At 40.7% G+C, this 23,628-nt stretch overlaps 1 protein-coding gene and 1 non-coding gene across 8 annotated transcripts in view; one reads left to right on the forward strand and one right to left on the reverse strand.

Annotated features, from left to right (window-relative positions):
- The window catches only part of lqf (epsin homolog lqf), a 61,166-nt gene that overhangs the window by 33,018 nt on the left and 4,520 nt on the right, over nt 1–23,628 (forward strand). For 5 of the 7 annotated variants that reach the window (XM_080278509.1, XM_080278512.1, XM_080278515.1 and 2 more), the window contains 5 exons: nt 3,256–3,324; nt 11,327–11,380; nt 15,439–15,547; nt 16,852–17,058; nt 22,844–23,011. In XM_080278509.1, the coding sequence (XP_080134635.1) occupies nt 3,256–3,324; nt 11,327–11,380; nt 15,439–15,547; nt 16,852–17,058; nt 22,844–23,011 (607 nt within the window). The remainder of the gene's footprint in view (nt 1–3,255; nt 3,325–11,326; nt 11,381–15,438; nt 15,548–16,851; nt 17,059–22,843; nt 23,012–23,628) is intronic. The other 2 variants (XM_080278513.1, XM_080278516.1) reach the window with 2 other exon arrangements.
- On the reverse strand, nt 20,718–20,836 carry LOC145407917 (5S ribosomal RNA). The gene has a single exon (XR_013898823.1). It is a non-coding gene; the product is annotated as a 5S ribosomal RNA (ribosomal RNA).

Below are 23,628 nucleotides of genomic sequence, written 5' to 3' on the forward strand. Positions count from 1 at the left end.
TCTCCATTTGTGTGGGAAATGTTTAATCAGATTTTACCATACATATCAGACTGCACATAAGGTACAGTTGAAAGCAATGTTATATGGCTAATTGGTTGGGTGAAATCCAAAAAATTTATTTCCCAAAGTCACATCACGTTGTGGTGTGGATGTGGATGTGATAGGAAGCGTTAGGAGGAATACACTGAGGTGGATTGGCCATGTGGAGAGGATGGAGGGTGAAAGACTGACGAAGAGAGTGTATGTGAGTGAGATGGAGGGGGGGAGAGGGAGGGGGAGGCTGAGGATGAGATGGAGGGATGGGGTGGAGAGGTATATGAGAGAGGGGGGTGTGAGTTGGGAGTAGGGCAGTGAAATGGCGGGGGACAGGGCGACGTGGAGGCGGTTTGTTTGTGGCCACCCCAAACGGGATTGAGGCGTCTTGCAATAGATAAATAGATAGACAGACCCTTTTAGTCGTCTTGAAAATTATGATTCCTCCTGATCATTCCAGCATTTTAAACATGCAACCTCTTGGAACATCACTATGCATAAAAAAGGGTCAAGTAGAGTATACAAATTGGTAAATAAATGTTGATCATTTACTATGACCGGATGTAGCAGTGCTTGGGTATTGGGGAAGGAGGTATCTGAGGCTAAGGGACTAGAGGAAGTGGAATGAGCAATCCATGTAACCTCTTGAGGGTTAAAGCTAGGCCTCAGAGACCTCAGAGTTACTCCCCCCACCTGCTAGTTGCAGTTGTAGTTATGATATTGAGTGCACGTGGAAGCCACACAAATGGCGGGGTTACTATACAGAAGCCATGTTGTCCGATTGAAAGTGTACTACAGTAAACTCAGTTATCTGTCATCGTAATATCCGGACCAATGCAATATCCAGGGTGCTGGCTTGGCTTTATTAACCCCCTGAGGTTGGGCATTGTTTATAAAATTGGCTGTTAGGAGCGGGCATTTTTCGCAAAAAATAGATGATTTTTTCAAAAATCGCTTCTATGAAAACTATTAAACATGCATACATCATCTAATCATGTGTTGCCCCATGAGGAGCATAGGTGCTCTAGGCAAGGCAATTTGATCCTGACATTGAAGATGAGAGTGACGAACCTCACACATCCCTGAGTGACATTATGTGAGCAATAAACCCAACCATCCCTTGGATATAAACCTACACAGGCTCAATCCGGTTGGAGTGCCTTAATTACCCACTAAACCACCAGACATCATAGTTTGGTTATACGTTTACCACCCAACATAGTAAATGGTTTCTGATGAACAGGAAACCATTTGGCCTGTCACTTAGTGTAGAGTCACCCATAGACAGAAGGAAAAGGAAAGAAAGAAGGAAAGGAAAAGTGAAGAGGAAAGAAGGAAGGGAGGAAAGGGCAGTCATCTGAGAGCAGCATTACATCAAATGAGTGAATGGTAAGCGCTCCCCACCTACCACAAAAAACTGTAATACCTATCATAAAAATCTTTATACCCAGCAAAGTACAACTCTTTAGCTTAATGAGTAGTGTTCGAATGTTCTATGATTATTTATTGTAGGGCATTGACTTAGAACGCAAGAGCATCAGCGGAGAGGCTTTTTTTTTCCACCATTCACAGATGCTGAAAATAGGCCATTTTCAAAAATAATTTTTTGTGAAAACTGGTAGATCTATCAAAATAATGTTTACATATAAAAAAGTACTAGCCTTTAGCTTCAGAATGAATGGTGGCTGAAGTTCCTCCAGTGATTTGTTGGGGTGCAGTGGTTGAGGGCAACACTAAATGTTCTGGAACAGGGGCCAACCTTTAGGGGTTAATGCAATATCTGGCAGTGAAACAGGAAGTAACTGGCAGTTTTATGCAATATCCAGCATTGAGGTGTATTAACCGGCTTGTAAATAGTAGCCAACTGGCCCTGTATTGCTGTATTTTATCATTAGTGGTAGGTGGAATCACTCACCATCCACTCACTTGATGTAATGCTGCTCCCTGGTGACTGCCTTTTCCTCTCTTCATTCCTTCCTCTTCTGTCTTTATTTCCTTCATTTTTTTCCTCTTCCTTCTGCTTATGGGTGACTTAACACTTCCTCTTCTGTCTTTCTTTCCTTCATTCTTTCCTCTTCTTTCTGCTTATGGGTGACTCTACACAGTGACAAGCCAAGTGGTATCTTGTACACCAGGAAACCATTTACTATGCTGGGTGATAACCATATAACCAAATTATTGTGCCTGGTGATTTAGAGGGTTATTAAGGCACTCCAACAGGATTGAACCTGTGCAGGTTTTTACCCAAGGGGTGGTTAGGGTCAAATGCTCACATAATGCCACTCAGGGATGAGTGAGGGTGGTCACTCTCGTCTTAAATGTCAGGACCAACTTGCCTAGCCCCGGGTTCCTACGCTCCTCATGGGGCAACATAGGATTGGATGGTAGTGGTGGTGGATTTCATCTTTTACTCATGGGAAAGTTTTAAGGACAGAACGTTGACTGATAATAACGCAGTATCCGGCTCAGTGCCGAATGTTGAGCCAATGAGGGGTATTATGCAATTTCCGGCATTTTGCGGTATCTGGCCTAGTGCTTGGATGAATTACGCCTGATAATTTAGAGTTTATTGTTGTCTGCATTCATTGTTTAGTGAATGTAGGAAAAATCAGAGATAGGGTTCTCTAATGCTGTCATTTACAGTCATAGTAATTTTGATCTGCAGGAAATTTTAGGACAAAAGTTTTGACTTGGAGAATTAGAGGCATTTTTCATTTACTGTGCATATAACATTATTGGGAAAGAGAGAGAAAGACTAATGTATATCAGTACTGTACCTGGTTTGACAGAATTGGATTGGGACATGGGTAATACAAACCCTTTAGGTAAGTTTTAGTCAGGTGGAACTGGGAGAAATGGAAGATTGTAACTTCTTCACCACAAGGACTTTGTGTGTGTGTGTGTGTGTGTGTGTGTGTGTGTGTGTGTGTGTGTGTGTGCACATGCACAGGTGACTTGCATATGTGATTGTGTTTGTGTGTCCTATGAATGGACAATACTATTGCTTGAAATGCAATATATATATATTTTTTCATGATATTCAAGAAATGTTTTTACTGCACGATAGTACATCTGTTCTAGAACAGTGTGCCAGTATTGAGTTTGAATTCATGAACTGCCTTTGTTGTTTGAATATACTGAAATTTCGTAGGATAAGCAATTTGTTTTTGAGTGGTTTGGTTGTAGTGTGAGCTTCAATAATTTCTTTTGCTTTCTCTCCAGCTAAAGGAAGATGTCTCCATGCATTCATTGAATGACATATTTAATAATGGGAATATTACTGAAGGATTGGTAAGAGAATAAATAAATACAGCTTATTTTGATAAAAATCCCTGATTATGTTATAGTATTTGCAAGTCATTGCCATTTTATAATACCATACTGCTTTGTAAAGAAGCTGCTAATACAATACTGCTGAGGTCAGGGGAGTATCACATGTAATATATCCCTGCTCTCCAAAATAGAAACCAGAGAAACAGTATAAAGTCTTCATGTAGATAATTACTTGATTGTATTCCAATATAGTGTATGCAGTTGTGTGCTGTATGCAGTGTTTGGGCTGTACATCGTGCTAGTCATGAATAACATATGCAGTTCTTTCTTATGATACTTAGCTTAGCTGCTTAAATGATTATTTACTGTTGTAGATTTAAAGACTAATAAATGTAATTTTGTCAGTGGATATACTGGACAGTATTGTAGAGTAACTGTATTGCTGTATCTAGAAGAGATTATTAGTATTGAGTACATTTTGAGCTAATACTCAGAGGCAATTAGTTTTCAGTCATAGAAAATTAATTTCATGTCATTTTTTTTTTTTTTTTTTTTTTCTCTCCAATAAATACCTAACATCATCTGTTTAAGAGCAGCAGCTAATCTTGTTGACTACTTTTATAAAATAATATTCAGCTTTTCAGTTCAGAACTGAACTGTTGTACTGTACTTCCTTTAGTGCCAGAAGAAACACAGGGGTAATTATAAGAAAGCTGATATATATATATATATATATATATATATATATATCAGCAATGAATACATCCTTAGGAAAGCGGAGGCGGATAAGAAACAGAAGAACCAGTACAGTGTGCAGCATGTTTATTGCAACGTTTTGAAGATGACACTCGTCATCATCAGCCAGTGCAAAATAAAACAAACCAATAAATATTCCTAGCGAACATAGCACGAGTAAAAAGGCTAAAAACTCTGCAAGATTCGACATAAAATCAATGAAAACATACATAAAGAAGATCCAGCAACAGGAAAATTACAGGAAAGAAGAAATACAGGTAAAACAGAGCATTAAAAACACAGTAGTTCAATTGATTTCTCGTTATTAACAAGGGAGGGTTTATATTTAAGTGTTAACAAGGACTCACTGATACACAGCTCCCTCTTTGAGGCCCTCGATGACAGAACTGTAAATGAGTCTAGACGGATGGGATGATCTTCCTGGAGTGCATGTCGCCGAATGGCGCTAAAAGAGGGACTGTGCAATGGTCTGCTAGTTCGGATTGATCGTCTCAGGTGTTCAAAGATCTGGACCTTGAATTGGCGCTTTGTTTTGCCAATATACACTGCATTACAGGAGTGACACTCGTATTTATATACCACAGAGGCCTGTAGCTCTTTAGGGACCAGATCCTTGAACCTGAAAAGACTATGTTCGACCAGCTTTAAACACTACCCTTATGTTAAGTTGAGGTTAAAATTCCTTTAGTAATTTAACTAATCTGTTTCGTAGAGCAAAACTGCGCTTGCCTACAAACAGGAGAAAAAAGTAAATATCCTTTTTCTTGACCATAATTTTCAGTGGTTTAAGATTCAAAATTCTGTCCAATGCTTGTCCTACATATGAATCTGTAAAATGGAATGGAAATCCATTGCGAAATAAAATAGCCTCTCCTTGTTAATGCTTAAATATAAACCCTCCCTTATTAATAATGAGAAATCAATTGAACTACAGGTAAGCCCTTAATTCACGCGAGGGTTAGGTTCCCAGACCCTTCGCGTATGTGGTAAATTCGCGTATATGTTCTGCCCTTGTGTGCACATAATTACGCATGTCTATACGTATATTACATCTGAATAATACTGTTTATGCACTACATACACCTTATAAACTAGCATAAAGTATGAAAAACAACAAAAATGTAACAAATTTAAAACTGAAACCTGACAAGCACAGGCGTAGGTGGAGACACTTCAGCAGTCTGGTGCACTAGCCCTCACTGCCTCGCATGTGCTACGTTCTCCTTCTTTATTGTATGAACAGTTGACTCATTCACGCCAAACATGGGGTTACAAGACAATTCACAGGCGTAGGTGGAGACACTTTAGCACAGACTGGTGCACTAGCCCTCACTGTCTCCCGTATGCTACGTTCTCCTTCTTTTTTGTATGAACAGTTGACTAACCCCAAACATACGGTTCTAAGACAGTTCACCATCAAGTCAATTCACCGTCAAAACATGGACAATTCCCCGTCATTCTATTAATATACTTATTATTGATTAATTAATACTTTAATAACTAATTTTCAGGGGGATTTTATAACTCATATAAGTAAAAAACTAGTGTACTGTACTTGCTAAATAAACTGGTATGTAAATAAATGACGGGGAATCGTCCTGATGGAAAATTGTAGCCAACATTCCATCCTGAAGTTAGTCCAACACTTTAACTTTCTCTGTCAGCAACATCACTTTACAAGTCAGTTTTGGTGTGTTACCACATGCATCACTAGCACTACGGTTATGCCCCATGTTGACAGACAAGGCAGGCAATTACTGGGAGGCAGAAAAATAAGCCACAAATAACGATTTGCAAGTCATGCATGGTTCGACCGTCGGATTCAAACTGACTGTGTGGTGCGTGGTAGACCGATCTTCCAGGCTCCCACACACACATACTCACACACACATACATATACAGTATGTGTGCACATGGGCAGCAGGTAGGCATTTTTTATATTTTATTTATTTCTCTTGTATATTGAAATTACTTATTTGAATACTATAATTTTGTTTTAATTATTGTACAAAAAATTCGTGGATAACCGAAATCGCGTGAAAAAAGTTCGCGTGAATTAAGGGATAACCTGTACTGTGTTTTAAATGCTCTGTTTTACCTGTATTTCTTCTTTCCTGTAATTTTCCTGTCGCTGGTTCTTCTTTATGCATGTTTTCACTGATTTTATGTCGAATCTTGCAGAGTTTTTAGCTTTTTTACTCATGCTATGTTCGCTAGGAATATTTATTGGTTTGTTTTATTTTAGATTGCCTGATGATGAGGAGTGTCATCTGTGAAACGTTGCAATAAACGTGCTGCATACTGTACTGGTTCTTCTGTTTCTTATATATGTGTATATATTTATCTTAGTACAGTATCTATCTATCTGTATCTGTCAGTAGATAGATAGATAGATAGACAGATAGATAGATAGATAGATAAAGCAACTGACAGTTCTGAGATGTGGGTTATACAAACATAAGAAGAGAGGAACTACAGTAAGCAGGTATTCAAATTTTCTAAGAGTATTGGTAGATTAGAATAATTATATATACATATATACAATACCTGTATAATATATATATATATATATATATATATATATATATATATATATATATATATATTTACTGTATATGTATATATCTATCTACCTGTCTATCTGTATATATATATACATATATCTATCTATCTATCTATCCGTATATATATATATACATATATCTATCTATCTATCTATCTATACTGTATATGTATCTATATCTATATCTGTCTATCATCTCTCTCTTTCTCTCTCTCTCTCTCTCTCTATTCTCTTCCAGACAGCCTAAGCCACTTGGTAGAGATACATTGGCTGTATCGTCCCGACTTTGGTCAGGATTGGCCGGTCCTGCAGTGGATACTCAAATGGCTGATGATGATGATGATGATGATATATATATATATATATATATATATAAATATCTGTCTATCTATTGCCAGACGCCTCAGTCCCGTTTGGGGTGGCCACAACAAATCGCCTCCAAGTCGCCCTGTCCCCCGCCATTTCACTGCCCTGCTCCCAACTCACACCCCCCTCTCTCATATACCTCTCCACCCCATCCCTCCATCTCATCCTCGGCCTCCCCCTCCCTCTTCCCCCCTCCACCTCACTCACATACACTCTCTTCGTCAGTCTTTCACCCTCCATCCTCTCCACATGGCCAAACTAAATATATATATATATATACTGTATATACACACACACACACACACACACACACACACACACACACACACACACACACACACACACACACACACATACACACACACACATACACACAGATATTTAAATAAATAAATAAAATACGATTTTCGTTCCATATCTTACACACACATTAGGGACTGATGAGAAGCCTACACATGGTTGTGCTGTCCACTGCGGGAGGAGCAGCTGTGGCATCCACCCAGTAGCCAAACTTTCACAAATTTCCCTGTACTGTACCTTGTCGTGGGAAGGACCCTAATCCAACCGTGCTGAGGCGCTGACTACCTCAAGGATGCAGCAGTTCCCTTCACATGTAGAACTGCTCCATTGAAGCTGTTGCTTACTTGTGGTCAGCAGATGTGCTTAGCTGGCTAAGATAGAGTGGGGTTAATACAAGAAGGGAAATGGAGGATTATTTTTAGTTCCCCTATATCACTTGTAGATGTATTTTATGATTTAGAGGGAGTAAATGGGATATACTGTATTTGAACAATATGATTATTTGTTCCCCTATTGAAGCAGAAACCTTTGTGGTGTCTAGAATGTTAGAAAGATGGACGTAATGTAAAGTTTATAAACCGGGTTTGAGGATCAAACATTTGTAATCTTACAGCATTTCAAAACAAGTTGTTAAACTTATTTATTTATTTATTTACCCCCCTGGGGGTAGGGGTTTTTTTCAAGAATACTCCTCCAGTATCCCTGCTTGTCGTAAAAGGCGACTAAAAGGGTTGGCGGAGGGTTAGTGCCCCTCCCCGGAAAACAACTAACTAAAAAAACAAACAAGAATCCTCGGACAAGGACTGACCTAACGATGACGACCCAGAACCGGACAAAGGACTTGGAAATGGCTACATGGAATGTAAGAGGAGCGAATGATGAGGTGAAAGAGAGAGAGATTGTCCAAGTGCTTGAGGGTGCGAAAGTGGATGTATGTGGAATAACTGAAACAAAATGGAGAGGAGAAAGTGTGAGAGAATGGGAGTATGGATGGGGTATATGTGCAGGAGTAGGTGAGAATGAGAGGGCAAAGGAAGGAGTATGTATAGTTGTGAGTAAAAGATGGAAGAAGAGCATAAGACAGTATGGATCAGTTGGGTCAAGGATTGTGTGGGTAAAGTTGAAAGTTGGAATACAAATGTGGGCGATTGTGTGTATGCGCCAATGCAAGATCGTGCCTAGCAGAGTCAGAGAAGAGTTCTGGACAAATGTGGAAGTGTGCATGGAAAAGTTTGGAAGGAATGAGCGAGTGTTTTTGATCGGTGATGTGAGTGGTAAAGTAGAGAATGTGAAGGTGGATGGAATAGTTGGTGAGTGGGGTGTGCCTGCTGAGATAGAAGAGAATGGCAGTGCGTTAGTGGACATTTGTGCTGGGAGGAGGTTGGTGATAGCCAATACCCTCTTCAGGCATAAAATGATCCACAGGTATACATGGCGAGTGATGAGAAGGGTGGGTGGTGAACTGAATGAAAGGAAGGCAATGATTGATTATGGTTGTGTGGATGAAAGGATGCGAAGATGTGTAATGGATGCAAGAGCTTATAGAGGTTGGGAGAGTGGACTTTCTGACCACTATTTGGTGTGGCCAGAATTAGGATCCAAGTAAGATGGAGGAATAGAAGAAGGGAAAGACGAGAGGAAGGAGTAGTTGCAAGGAGAGTGGAAAGGTTACAAGAGGATGAGAAAAAGGCAGAGTATAAGAGAGAAGTGGAGGAAAGATTGGGCAAATATGAATTGGAGCAGATGGGGGACATGGAAGGTGTGTGCAGGATATTTACAGAAGAAATATGTGCAGCATGTGATGTGGTGTGTGGGAGGAAGAGAAGACGGAGGGGGGTGCAAGGAACAGCGTGGTGGACTGAAGAGGTGACACAGGCTGTGGCACAAAAGAAGAAAGCATACAATGAATGGATGAGAAATAGGGGCGTGGAAGAAGTTGAGAGGCGGAAGAGAGAGTTATATGCAGAAAGAGAGAGGTGAAAAGATTAGTAAGAGAGAGTAAGAAGAGAGTGGATGAGGAATTTGGAAGGAATTTGAGTGTAAAGTGGAGGGACTGTAAGAAAATTTTCTGGAAAGAGGTGAAGAGAGTAAGACAGGGTGGAAGTGAGGTTAGCAGGGGAGTGAAAGATAAAAATGGTAGATTACTAGTGGAGAAGGGAGAAAAAGTGAGCAGATGGAGAGAACACTTTAAGGAATTGTTGAACATAGAGGATGGAAGTAATGCGAGTATAAGTGGCTGGGGAATGGCTGGGAGAAGGAGGGAGGTGAGAAGAAAGGAAGAAATCAGTAGCCTAGAAGTTGTGGAAGCAATGAAGAAAGTTAAATTGGGGAAAGCCCCAGGAATTGATGGAGTGTGTGGTGAAATGCTGAAGCATGGGGGAGAGATAGTAGTAGAATGGATGTGGAAGATGTGCAGATTGGCCTGGGAGGAAGGTAGAGTCCTGGAGGATTGGAAGTCAGGTATAATTATTCCCTTGTACAAAGGAAAAGGGGAAAAAGAAGTGTGTGGTAATCATAGAGGCATTTGTCTTCTTAGTATAATAGGAAAAGTGTATGGTAGGATACTTATTGACAGAGTTAGAGAAAGAACAGAGGAATTAGTTGGAGAAGAACAGGGAGGCTTTAGGAAGGGAAGAGGTTGTGTAGATCAGATATTCATTCTTAGATCTTTAGTGGAAAAGTTTCTAGAGAAGGGAAAGAAGTTGTATGCAGCTTTCATGGATTTGGAGAAAGCATATGACAGGGTGGATAGACAAGGATTGTGGAAAGTATTAAGAATATATGGAGTAGATGGGAAGTTGTTGAATGCTGTGAAGAGTATGTATGATGGTGCTAAGGCTGCAGTGCGTGTGGATGGTGAACTGAGTGATTTTTTCTCTTTGAAGGTTGGGTTGAAACAGGGATGTGTCATGTCTCCATTGTTGTTCAATCTGTACATGGATGGGGTAATAAAAGAGGTACAAGATAGGGTAGTGGATGTTGGAGTGGCCCTGGTGAGAGGGGATAGTGTTTGGAAACTCCCTGTATTGTTGTTTGCAGATGATACTGTGATGTTGAGTGAAGACGAAGGGGAGCTGCAAGGCATGGTGGATGAGTTTGGGAGAGTGTGTAAGAAACGGAATCTAAAGGTGAATGTGGGGAAGAGTAAAGTGATGGTCTTTGATCTTTGAGAGAGGTGAAGTCAGTGAATGGACAGCGAGGTTGGATGGTGAGGAATTGGAAAATGTGAGTACATTTAAGTACTTGGGTAGTGTGATGAGTAAGGATGGAGGTTTGGAGGGTGAAGTGCTTGAAAGGGTACAGCAGGGAAGAAAGGTTGCTGGTTCTTTGAAAGCAGTGATAAGAAACAGGGAAGTGAGCATGGAAGTGAAAAAGTTACTACATGACAGTATTGTGATACCAACTCTAACGTATGGAAGTGAAGCTTGGACGTTGTTGGAAGGACACAAGTCGAGTGAGAGCAGTGGAAATGAGTTATTTAAGAGGAGCCTGTGGAGTCACATGGAGAGACAGGCTGACGAATGAGGATATAAAGGAGCGTTGTGGTGTGGATGTGGATGTGATAGGAAGCATTATGAGGAACACACTGAGGTGGTTTGGCCATGTGGAGAGGATGGAGGGTGAGAGACTGACAAAGAGAGTGTATGTGAGTGAGGTGGAGGGAGGAAGAGGGAGGGGGAGGCCGAGGATGAGATGGAGGGATGGGGTGGAGAGGTATTTGAGAGAGGGGGGTGTGAGTTGGGAGCAGGGCAGTGAAATGGCGGGGGACAGGGCGACATGGAGGCGATTTGTTTGTGGCCACCCCAAATGGGATTGAGGCGTCTGGCAATAGATAGTTAGATAGATTTTTTTTACTCTAATTCCCTCAGAGTATTTTACTTTGTCCAGAACTGGCATCATTATCTTGGAGTAGAAAAGAAACTTTGTGGAAAGGAGCAAAGGAAGAAAATGATTGTGTTGCGTGCAATACAAACATGTTGTAATGCTAGATTTTTATGATGAGTAATAGGCCAATGTTTTACTTTGGTGTTGCAGACAGATCCGTGGGGAATGGCTGTGCCTAATGGTGGTTCAGAAACACCTAAGCAGGTATTGTTGCATTAGTTTTCCACACAGTACATATGTTATTGGTCATTAATTCTTTACCGTTAACTTTTTGGTGTTTATGGGTGCAGTGTAAATATCATGCACTCGTTACCAGTTGATGCTGGCTGCTTCAGTGCACATTTCAACCACGTGTTACCATTTGACGCCTGTTTTGTTGAACGAAATGGCCCCTGTTTTTTTGGTTATGGAATGATTTTGCATCCATTTCTGGGCAAGAACAAAGCACTGCTTGCATCCCCGTGTATTCCTCCACATGCTTAACCCACCCTGCACCGAGCGTCGTCCCACTGCCCCAGTCATTGTGTTACGAACCTTGCTTGAGCGTAAGATAATTTCCTTTTCGTGCTTTGTAAAATCGTCCCTAATTGACCTACAGTTATTCTTTATACACCAGATTGTAGCCAAATAAATTCTCTATAATGTTTTCTCAGTAACATTTACCATAAAAATTATATTTGTATGAGAAACAACTGAAAAAAAAATATATACGGTATATATAAGGTATAATTTACACTCGCCTGATCTTTTTTACAACACCATAAGCAAGTACACTTATTCAGGCTTACGGTGAAAGAAAATTACAATTATGGAAGCATAAATAAGGGTGTGAGGATAGAGTGTTTATGAACTATCGAATGTGCGGGAATATCGCGGTGATGGGGGGGTCTCTCAGTGTGTGGTCTTGGGTGCTCAGGACTGTGTCCCAAGTACTCGCTCGCAGTTGGACGCAGCCTGCATCGATTGGTAACAAGGGAGTTAACTTCCATGATATCCGTGTGTGAGAATAGTGTCCATTTAGCTGGCATATGTCATAGAGCTGGCAGAAATGAGTGTGTTCTCAGGATTTTAGGCTACATGTATGTGTTTTTATTGCATTTTATTTTTATTATATTATTTATTTTTGCCTCACAAAACTTATGATTACATTACATTTTCTGTAGTATGCAGCATTTGAGGGGGAATTGCATCACTACAACTTATACACTATTCAGAATTTTGATTTTGGCTTTACACAACCTGTAGAGATGCAGTTTTACTTTTTCGTGTGATTGTGGGAAAGGCCACATGAATTGATGGAGTGTAAGGTGAAATGCTGACGTATGGGGGTGAGATTGTTGTGGAGTGGATATGGAAGTTGTGTAGATTGGCTTGGGAAGAGGGAAGGGTTCCAGAGGACTGAAAATCAGGTATAATTGTTCCTTTATACAAAGGAATGGTGGAGAGAGAAGTATGTGGTAACCATAGGAGTATTTGCCTTCTTAGTGTGACGGGAAAAATATATGGTGGAATACTCATTGATAGGGTTAGGAATATAACAGAAGAGCTAGTTGGAGAAGAACAAGGGGGATTTAGGAAGGGAAAAGGGTGTGTAGATCAGATATTTGTTCTAAGAGTTTTAGTGGAGAAGTATCTAGAGAAGGGAAAGAAAGTGTATGCTGCCTTCATGGACTTTGGAGAAAACTTATGACAGAATATATAGGAAAGGTATGTGGAAGGTACTAAGAATATATGGAGTGGAGGGGAAATTGTTGAGTGCTGTGAAGGGTATGTATGAAAGAGCTAGGGCAACGGTGCGAGTGAAAGGCGAGCTAAGTGAGTTCTTTGATCTAAATGTGGGACTGAAACAGGGATGTGTGATGTCTCCATGGCTGTTTAAGATATACCGGTATATGAATGGGGTTGTAAAGGAGGTTCAGGGTAGGGCAGTGGATGTGGGGGTGGCTCTAATGAATGAGGGTGAGATGTGGAAGATTCTGGTGTTGCTGTTTACTGATGATAAAGTATTGTTGAGTGAAGATGAATGGGAGTTGCAAGGTTTGGTGAATGAATTTGGGACTGTGTAATAAGAGGAATCTGAAAGTTAATGTAAACAAGAGTAAAGTTATGGTGTTTGAGGGGAATGAAGTCACTGAATGCACAGTGAGGTTGGATGGTAAGGATATGGAGAATGTGAGTGCATTTAAGTACTTGGGTAGTGTGATGAGTAAGGATGCAACTTTTGGAGATGAAGTGCTTGAAAGGGTACAGCAGGGAAGGAAAGTTGTTGGTTCACTGAAAGCAGTGATGAGAAATAGGGAGGTGAGTATGGAAGTTACAAAGTCACTGCATGATTGTATTGTCATCCATACCCTGACATATGGAAGCTAGGCATGGACCTTGCTAGAGAGGAACAAGTCAAGACTGAGAGCAGTGGAAATGAGTTACTTGAGAGGAGCATGTGGAGTGACGTGGAGGGACAGGTTGACAGATGAAGAAGTGAAGGAGCGTTGTGGGGTGGATGTGGATGTGGTTGAGAAAATTAGGAGAAATACTTTGAGGTGGTTTGGACATGTGGAGAGACTGGAGAATGAAAGGCTGACTAAGAGGGCATATGCGGGTGAAGTGGAGGGAGGGGAAGACCGAGGATGAGGTGGAAGGATGGAGTTGAGAAGTATATGAGGGAGGGGGGAGTGAGTTGGGGGGAGGGCAGTCAAATGGTGGGTGACAGAGTGACTTGGAGGCGTTTCGTCTGCGGCCACCCTTTTGCGGGATTTGGGCGTTGGGCTATAGATAGATAGCTATTGTGGAAACCACTAATGAAGTCTTTAAGTTTCTCTCATCTGATTCTTTGTTGTTTTTGCTAACAATTTTTTATTAATGTTGCCATAAACAGCCAGTAGATTTTTTTTTTTTTTTAAATCAGATGAATTGAAATTTTATTGCTATAGATGCACCAGGTACAGTAAATTTTTTGATACAGGCAGCCCTTGCTTCAAGTCAGAAAAGTGTTTTGAAATATCGTAATTTTCTCAGTATAACTGGTACTGCAAATTTTTGGGAAATGGATCAAACAGCTTTATACGTTGCATTTAAATTTGAATAGGCAATTTTTCTGCAGGAATGAACAGTTGAGAGGAAGGATGGGACTTGAATATATAAGTGTTGTTATGTGGATGGCTAGGTTGAAATGATTTGGGCATGTGGAGAGGATGGAAGATGACAGCTGGGTGAGGATGGTGAGAGGTGTAAACATCTACAATAGAGTTGTAAGAGGCAGTCAGATAAAGACTTGGTATGAGGCCATAGAGGGTGACCTCAGGGACAGGGGTCTGAATAGAGAGGCTGCTAGAGATTGAGCAGTATGGCGAGCTGCCATTAGATGACCGAGGCTGTGCATGCAAGCATGTTAGAGTCTAGGAATTAAGCTAAACAAAATTATTGAGAGTTTTTATTTACATAATTTGTTGATGAATTTATACTTATTCACTTAAAGTTACTCATGGTTCACTACTATGTTGTTTTAGAGTCAGATTTTTTTTTTTTTTTTTTTTTTTTTTTTTTTTCCCCTCAGGTGTGGACCAGAAACATTTCTCACTTTTATGTTTCATTAAAAGTAGCACTTTGTCTGCACACAACCTAGACTATAAGTCCTTCATTATGTTAATGGTGATACTGTATTATTTTTGTCAGTTCCTGCTTCTCCAGATGATTTTGTCCATCTTAAGGAAGTTCTCATATTGAAGAGATAAAGAAGGTTATGTAACCTAACAGTTCAAACTCTCTCTCGCTAATATAGTTTTGGGATAACAGGAATAAAATGTAAAAGTTGTCATTGGATTAAAGTTTATAGCCACTTGTGTATGTGCAATATACCTAATGCATTTTGTTCACAATATGAGTCATCTTCCCTAACATCCTTTTTTTTTTTTTGGTATTAAGTACACTGTAAAGTACTGTACAGAAAGAGTACCTAGTAAAGTTTCTTTGGTATCAGTAAAGCTGATTTGCCAGTTTTTCCAATATACAGCCCTGTTGTATGAAAATTTTTGCGTTATTTTGGAAAACATATTTGACTCATAACAATGAGTACTAGAAATTACTTATGGTAATCCAATTTAACATAATGTATAGTACTTATACAGTATTATTGTATGAAAAATGTTGCGCTGTTTTGGAAAACATATTTGACTAATAACAGTGAGTGCCAGAAGTTATTGGTGGTAAGCATATTTGATTTATAACATGACTGCCCTTAGTTATTGATGGTTCGTATTGTGTAGAATGACCCCTGGGGCTCTCCTGTGTCGGGTCCTCCCTCCCGGGTCACATCTCCCCCCACCACTACTGATCCCTGGGCCCCAGCAAGATCACCAGAACCACCAATGGCAGGTGAGGAAGCTCAGATTGATTAAGAGATAAGGTGAAGAGGTACATAATTGTGGTGTGAGAGGGAGGGTGGGCTGTATGATGGTGGAGTACAAGGTGTTATGTGGCAAAGTGTATATTGCCACCCTATCCAATTTTAAGGCATCTAGATATAGGTAGACAGAAATAGAGAGATGGATGGATATTTTTTCATTTTGTTTTAGATTTTGAATTGGAGGAGCACATGGTGAGTGTTAGCGCCCCTGTAACCTTACTATGTAACTGTAACCATACTATGTAACCATACCTTGTAACCCTATCTATAACCATACTTTCATAATGTCTTAAACTTGCAAACTAGAACCAACAGTATATAAGTTAACAGTACATGTATCTACTAGTAAGTGTGTATGTGACCAAAAGTGCATGTATCAACTGATTTCATAAACTGCACAGCAAGCATGCCTGTTGCTGGCTCCTTCGCTGTCCCTCGCCCTCGCTGTGCACAATGGGCAGTTGGAGGGCTGGTATAGAATGGGTTGGACCTGTGTTTGTCTTCCCCAAATAAACTCCCGTTATGTATACATCAAGACCTCTGGATTACTCCACACTGGGGGTGCGAGAGGGGGTGAAACACCCCATTTTTAATTTGATACATAAACTCAGTGGTTGGTAGGTTGGTACTTCTATTTGGCAGGTATATGTGAACATGTGGAAACTCATCATTGAAGAAAAACCAGTTCATTGACCCAAACTCACCTACTGTTTGTTAATATTCATCTACCACAGATTTGTTTCTGAGATTTTCTAGCTCCAGTTTTTATTCTGAATGCTTCTCATGCTGAGTATCTCTTGTGTTCATGTCAGTTGTACCGTACTTACGGTACCACAGTTAAATGGCCAAATATACTCCTGCATCATCCCCTCTATACTCTTGTGTCAGTAACACTCAAGCATCCTTTACTCCACAAAGACATAAATCAGTCAGGTTCCTTTTAACATTTTTCAGTCTCCCAGTATGTCTCTGTGTGTTGTTTGTGTATGGACAACAAGTTGCTAATGCATGCATTTTGTGTGTAAAACTGTTACAGCCAGTCTGATAAATACACCAGTTTGGCTTAAGGGAGTCTGGGCTATAGAAGGCCCAAGCAAATATTTAAAGCAGATTAGTCTGTTCTATTCTGTTCTATAATTCCATCCTTTATTCCACCAGCAGGGTAGTTTGAGGAAATAGGACACCATTAAAATTGTGTAAAATCAACTAATTCTTGGCTTCAGAATGTAATTCAGTACTCGTTTAATAATGTATGTTTTGTAATGGTGTGCAGGCATCTGTGGTAATGACCCATGGGCAGTGTTAAGTATTGGAGCTCCCAGCCAGTGTGTGACACCTCCTGCCTCTGGTAATGACCCTTGGGAACCTGTCCTCCCCAAGACTCAAACTAAGGATCCTTTTGCACCAATCACTCCCACCAACAATGGGGACATCGATGAATTTTCTGCTCTTTCATCGAGGGAGAAACCATCAAATAGCAGTAAGGGCAACCTCAGCATCCTATTCTAATTGTGGGACAGGTCCCAAGTTTTTTGAGCATGTAGGTTTAAATGTACTGTAGTTTGGCTTTGTCTCACTTTGTGTTGATATAAACTTGTCTCGCCCAGGGCTTCTGCGCTCCTCATGGGGCAGTGTAGGATTGGATGGTGATGGTGATGATGATGATGATGATGATGAGCTTTTGGAATATGACTTGTGAAAAAAGCATCCTACAGATTAATGCAATGCCTTATTAGATCTGAATGTATTCATGCTAGAAGAGTATATTGTAATGTAATTGCTTTGCTATATTGGAGATATGTCATACACTATAAAATTTACTCTTGGTATGGTATGGCAGCCTCAACACTTAATACTACAATTGAACATGTCATGCTGGAGGTATGATTTTTTCTCTTATGATACTTATTTTGATCTGCATAGGGAGCAGGATATGGATAATTACAGTATGATGATAGAGTTCTAATGGCTGTTGAAGCAGATAGTTCATTGTATTGAATGCTGATGGGAAGAAAAGTACTGTATTTGCTTGCTGTGTATAGCTGGAAAAAAAAAAAAAAAAAAAAAAAAAAAAAAAGATATCCAAGTATGGTAGCTGTTCATCCATGATACTTATGCAGGGTTAGGTATGGTTGTGGGTCAAGATGATCAACCACAAGAATAATATTGGAGAGTATTTGGGATACAAGTAATAGGTACTGAAAGACAGGTGATTTAGACAAGTCTAATATTAATGTAGACAGGTTTGAAATATGTTTTTTATCATCATCATCATCATCATCATCATCATCCGGACATCCTTTCCCACCCTAGGGCAGGGTGAGGACTAGCAACATCCAGACGGCCCAAATTTCCCCAGTCCAATAGGCCACGCTTCCATTCACTCACCATTCAAGTCCCCAGTATCCTGGCTCTATCTGATACCCCAAAAACATTACACCAGGTTCAGTAGCTCCACATAAATGTATCCGATAGAGTCAATCCAGATGCTGTCATGTAAAAGGAGTGCCAGATCCCCGATCATTCGCTTCTCCTCACAATATTCATCCATCCAGGTCGATCTCTTGTCAGTCCCCTAGCTTCACTGACTTCAAAACCTCTCTTCCTCTTGTCAGTCCCCTAGCCTCACCAACTTCCAAACCTCTCTTCCTCACACACACTCATCCATCATATCCCTCTACCTTCTCCTTGGCCTACCTCGACTCCTCCCTCCTTCAGATTTGCTCAGATATGCCTTTTTCACCATTATTGTTATCCATTCTCTCCACATGACCATACCATCTCAGTACACTCTCTTCAATTCTGGTGTCCACAGACTTCCTCCCTCCATGTCTTTCATGAATCACATTATTTTGTATCCATTCCACTCTCTGTACTCCTCATAACACTCAGCAGTCCCATCCCATTGCTGTCCCTCTTGACTTTTCATTTTCATGCCACACCATAGTCTCCCATCCATATGTTAAAGTTGGCACTTACACTCCTTCATGTAAGCCTCGTGCAGCTGCAACACTCAAGCCTGGGTTTTTTATCAAGGCATTCATTGCACCAGGTACTTTCCTTCCTTGTGTCACTCTACTTTCCACTTGTTTTGCACATTTTCCTCCCTTTTTGTATCACGGTACCCAGGTATTTGAACTCTTTCTTCAATTCGTCTCTCTCTCCATTCACTGAACCTCAAGCTGGGAGTCACCTTCTCTCTCAATACATTTTACTCTTTTCTACATTTACTGTCAAGGCACGACGCTCACAGATATCAACAAAACTCTGCACTAGTAGGAGTAGACTGTAGCACCAGTCGAGCAGGGCAGTATTCCCAAGGTGGATGGAAAGCTGATGACAGGGAGAGCTGGAGCTCCTGTTTCATCAGCCCTCGGGACTAGGTCCCGACCATCCCCCTTTGCTGAACTTTTTCAGTGTCTCAGTAACACAGAGAGTAGGCCAGCATGCTCTCCAATACAAGTTTCTCTAACTATCAGCACCAAACTACATGCACAGTACACACTAAACTTCCTTATCCAAAATTTAAAAAATCATTGCAGCGCAACATGTGGCCTCGGAGTCCCCGGGGGGGGGGGACCGTAAATGCCCCCACCTTCTGCCCCTCTCCCGGCGACAACTCGAGCTGCCTGGAACCACTGTCTGACTCTTTTCTTCTTCATTTCTGCAACATTTGCAGTCTTTCCTCCAACTTTTGCTCAGTTGAACATCACCTCTCTTCCTCTAAACCTCACCTTCTTTTTCTAAGTGAGACTCAGCTGTCTGAGGCAACTGACAGCAGACCCTTTTCTGTATCTTCCTACTTTCTCTATACTCATTTCAAAGCCAAAGGTGGCTGTTGTGTATATATACGCAACGACTTATCTTGCTCTCGTGTTCCAGAACTCGATTCTTCTGAATTCTCTACACTCTGGCTTCAGCTTTCCTGTCATTCTCTAACTAAATATATCTGAGCTGTTTACGTATCTCCTTCCTACTTTCTCTATACTCATTTCAAAGCCAAAGGTGGCTGTTGTGTATATATACGCAACGACTTATCTTGCTCTCGTGTTCCAGAACTCGATTCTTCTGAATTCTCTACACTCTGGCTTTGGCTTTCCTGTCATTCTCTAACTAAATGTATCAGCTGTTTACTTATCTCCTAATTCTACTGACTATCAAAAATTCTTTGACTATCTTGTACAATGGAACACATTCTATCCATTTCTCCTTTCTCTGAAATCTCCATTCTAGGAGATTTCAGTGTTCACCACCACCTTTGGCTTTCCTCTCCTTTCTCTGATCCACCTGATGAACAAGCCTACACCTTTTCTGCTCTTAATGACCTGGAGAAGCTTGTACAGCACCCTACCCATATCCCTGACCGCCTTGGAGAGACCTCCAACATACTTGACCTCTTCCCTACAACTAATCCTTCCGCTTACACTGTTAATCTTTTCTCTCCGTTGGGCTCCTCTGATCACAACCTTATCATCTTAACCTGTCCTTTCGCTCCGGTACAGCCTGTGGACCCTCCAAAGAAACATCGTCTGTGGCACTTTGGAGCTGCGGATTGGGAGGCCCTCAGGTCTTCTTTGTTTACCTCGTCGTATGCTTTTTCCAGATCCATAAATGCCATAAACACCTTATAGTCTTTCTCACAAGCCTTCTTCACTATCTGTCCTACTGCAAATATTTGAGTCACACATCTTATGCCACTCCTAAAGCCACCCTGTTCATCACTCACTAGAACTTCTGATATCTCTCTTACATTCTTTATAATAATTCTTCCATATACCTTCCGTACCACATCAGGATTTCAAAATATTCCTTCCATCTGGTTTTTACTTCATTCCCATGGGTTAATGATCCACCACCTACATCCTTGACATCCTCACATTTCTTTCCTCTGTCACTTCTACATATCCTCACCTCTTTCCAGAATAACTTCCTATTTTCAAAGTAGTTTGCATTAATTTTTCTTTCTAGATCATCATTTACCTCCTTTTTCCTTTTCACTAGTCTTTTAATGTTCTTTTCATTCATTCATTCATTCATTGCCAGACGCCATGTATCCCAAACGGGGTGGCCAAGGGCTTAGAGTTAATTGTTTTACAGGGAGGGGCACTAATCCTCCACCAACCCCACTTGACGTAGGGATGCCAACAGCATCTGGTGTTCCTAGGCGGTCACCCATCCAAGTACTAACCAGACCCAACGTTGCTTAACTTCGCTGATCGGACGGGAAGCGGTGTACTCAACGTGGTATAGCCGTTGGCTCTCAGTATATTCATTTCTTATTTCAATTCAACCCCTGTCTTGTAACCACTCTACCCACTTCTTCCTTTTTTCCTCCACTGCTCTCTTAACCTCTTCATCCCATCATGCCGTACCTTTCTTCTTTGTTGTTACTCTTGCCACACCACACACCACTTTAGCATTCCTAACTAAGCAATCCCTGTATGCATTCCACAGGCTGTCTAGATCCATTTCATTCCAATTCTCTGATTCTAACTCCTCCCTTACTTTGGTCCTGTATTCATCTGCTATTTCTTTGATCCTCCCCTTCTCGATTTTCAGTCTTTCTCCCTGACTGCTACTCTTTCTCCTGGTCCACCTTACTCCTCTCAGCTTGATCCTGCATATCACAATCATATGATCTGACAGACCTCCACATCGTCTTCTCATGGTCCTCATATTTATATATATTTTTTTATTATTATTATTATTATTATTATTCGCTTAAAGGCCACCGAACACTTGATGTCAGAAAGGCTGTGTTTCGGTAACTTCAATACCAACAAAGAAAGTGAGCCTTTTAAAGGCTGCCAAAGCCACTTGATGTCAAAGGGTCAGAAATAAGTCATAACTCGAGGACCAGTGGCCCAATTGGACTGGAAATTATTTTATTCTTCATGATAGAGCATTTTAGCAGTATCTTCCTCTGACAGAAATTGTGCTGCAATGTGCCCTTTTTTTCTTTCTAATAACAGAACAGAAGAAGGAAAAACAAATGAATAAAAAAAATAATAATCCATACACCAGATTACTGGTGTTCTTCATTCATAAAAAAATCTGTAATAGTTGGACTTGCACAGCTGTAGGTTGAAGTTTGGGGGGAAACAATGCCGGGGAAGCAAGTTCCAGAGGGTTGCAGTTCGGGGAATAAAAGAATTCTGTTAGGCAGAAGTTCTGCAATATAACGGTGTGACATTTCAGTCATGAGTGCTATCAGATGCCCGTGTAGCACGTGGGAAGGCATGGAGAGGTGACACAATGGAAGCAACTTTGTCTGAGCATTTGCCATAAAAGTTTCTGTAAAATAATACAAGGGAGGCAACATTCCTTCTGACTTGTAGGGGAGGTAGTTTGTTTATAATAGCAGGGTTATTAATGATTCCAGCAGCTTTGTTCTGAATTTCGTCTAGTTGTTTTAGTGTCTAGTTGTTTTGCCGTGTTATGGTAACAAATGGGCAAACCAACAAACATATAGAAAATGGGTTATAATATAGATTATTATTATTTTTATTTTTATTTTTTTTTTAGATTCCTAAATCCATTAGTTATCTTCTTTCCTAACAGGCTCGTTTCTGTTCCAATGTGGTTACTCCAAACTGAATGTATTCATTTACAAAAGTTCTGTTGGACTCAGGCATTTAAAAACTTGATACTGTGGTAGGTGGGGGCACTCACCATCCACTCACTTGATGTAGTGCTGCTCTCAGGTGTCTGCCTTTTCCTCTCCATCCTTCTTTCCTTGTTCTTCTGCCTACAGGTGACTTTACACTCCCTCTTCTGTCTTTCTTTCCTTCATTCTTTCCACTTCCTTCAACCTGTGGGTGACTTTACACTGAGTGACAAGCCAAATGGTTTCCTGTACACAAGGAAACCATTTACTATGCTGGGGGGTAACCATATAACCAAATTTTGGTGCCTGGTGGTTTAGTGGGTAATTATTGCGCTCCAATTGGATTGAGCTGGTGAAGGTTTACATCCAAGGGATGGTTGGGGTTGATTGCCCATGTAATGCCACTCAGGGATGAATGAGGCTGGTCACTCTCATCTAAAATGTCGGGACCAACTGCCTAGCCCTGGGCTTCTACACTCCTCGTGGGGCAATTTAGGATTGGATGATGGATGATACTGTGTTATGGTAAAGTCAGTCAGTTATAGTAAGGACAGTGTAAAAGTATAGACACATCTGTCTCTGTTGTTGTTAATGAGAATATAAATGATATAGGATTATAGAGTGGTTGATTAATACCTACATAAATTTCCTTCACCAGATGGCTCTCCAGATGTGTTTGATTTGAGTGGACTGAACTCAGCCATGCCTGACAGCAGCAGTCCTCCACCTCAAAAGTCCAAGTCTCCTGCAGCTTTCCTGGGTGAGAACTCCAACTTGGTGAACTTAGACAACCTGGTTTCAGCCAAGCAACTACCTGCAGGTTTAGGTAAGTCACTGCCCAGGTTCAGGGCAGCATGTTTTTGTTTTTTTCCAGGCAGGGTGTATTTTGAGAAAAGAATTGTTCTCCTGTTTTGTAATACTTCTGTTGCTGATTTTTGGTGATCTTGTTGGTGTACAGACTGAATGCTCAGTTAACTGAATTGGCTAATGTGCAGCTGACTAATCATCATGTGAGCCATACTTGCATTTTCATTTCACATAGCCTATAAGCATGAACCCCACTGAATGACAGGATTCAGATTATCTTACATGTTGACTGGGGTTCTACTGGCCTTCTGATCATAGCACAGTATTAGCAACTTATTTGAAGGTATTTTTCACATCATTTGTGTGCAGCATTAGTTCATGTTGACTCCTCCTTTTTATCACCTGGCAGTTTTGATATTTTCTGTATACAGTATATAATGGCCCTGATTTGAATACAGATGCAGTCGCAAAATGAGCTATGGTACCTTGGTAGTACAGTGTGAGTTTAGGTTAGATATATTTTGAGTCAGTACTGTTTAGAGTATCTGTATTTTTCTCTAAGAATAAGTAAGCAAATAATTGGTTGAGAAAAGATTCCCATAATGTGATTGCAGATTTACTTGTTTGTTTTTGCCT

This window comes from Coenobita brevimanus, chromosome 74 (genome assembly GCF_032717465.1).
Source record: "Coenobita brevimanus isolate Jiangsu-jjx chromosome 74, ASM3271746v2, whole genome shotgun sequence".
NCBI lineage: Eukaryota > Metazoa > Arthropoda > Malacostraca > Decapoda > Coenobitidae > Coenobita > Coenobita brevimanus.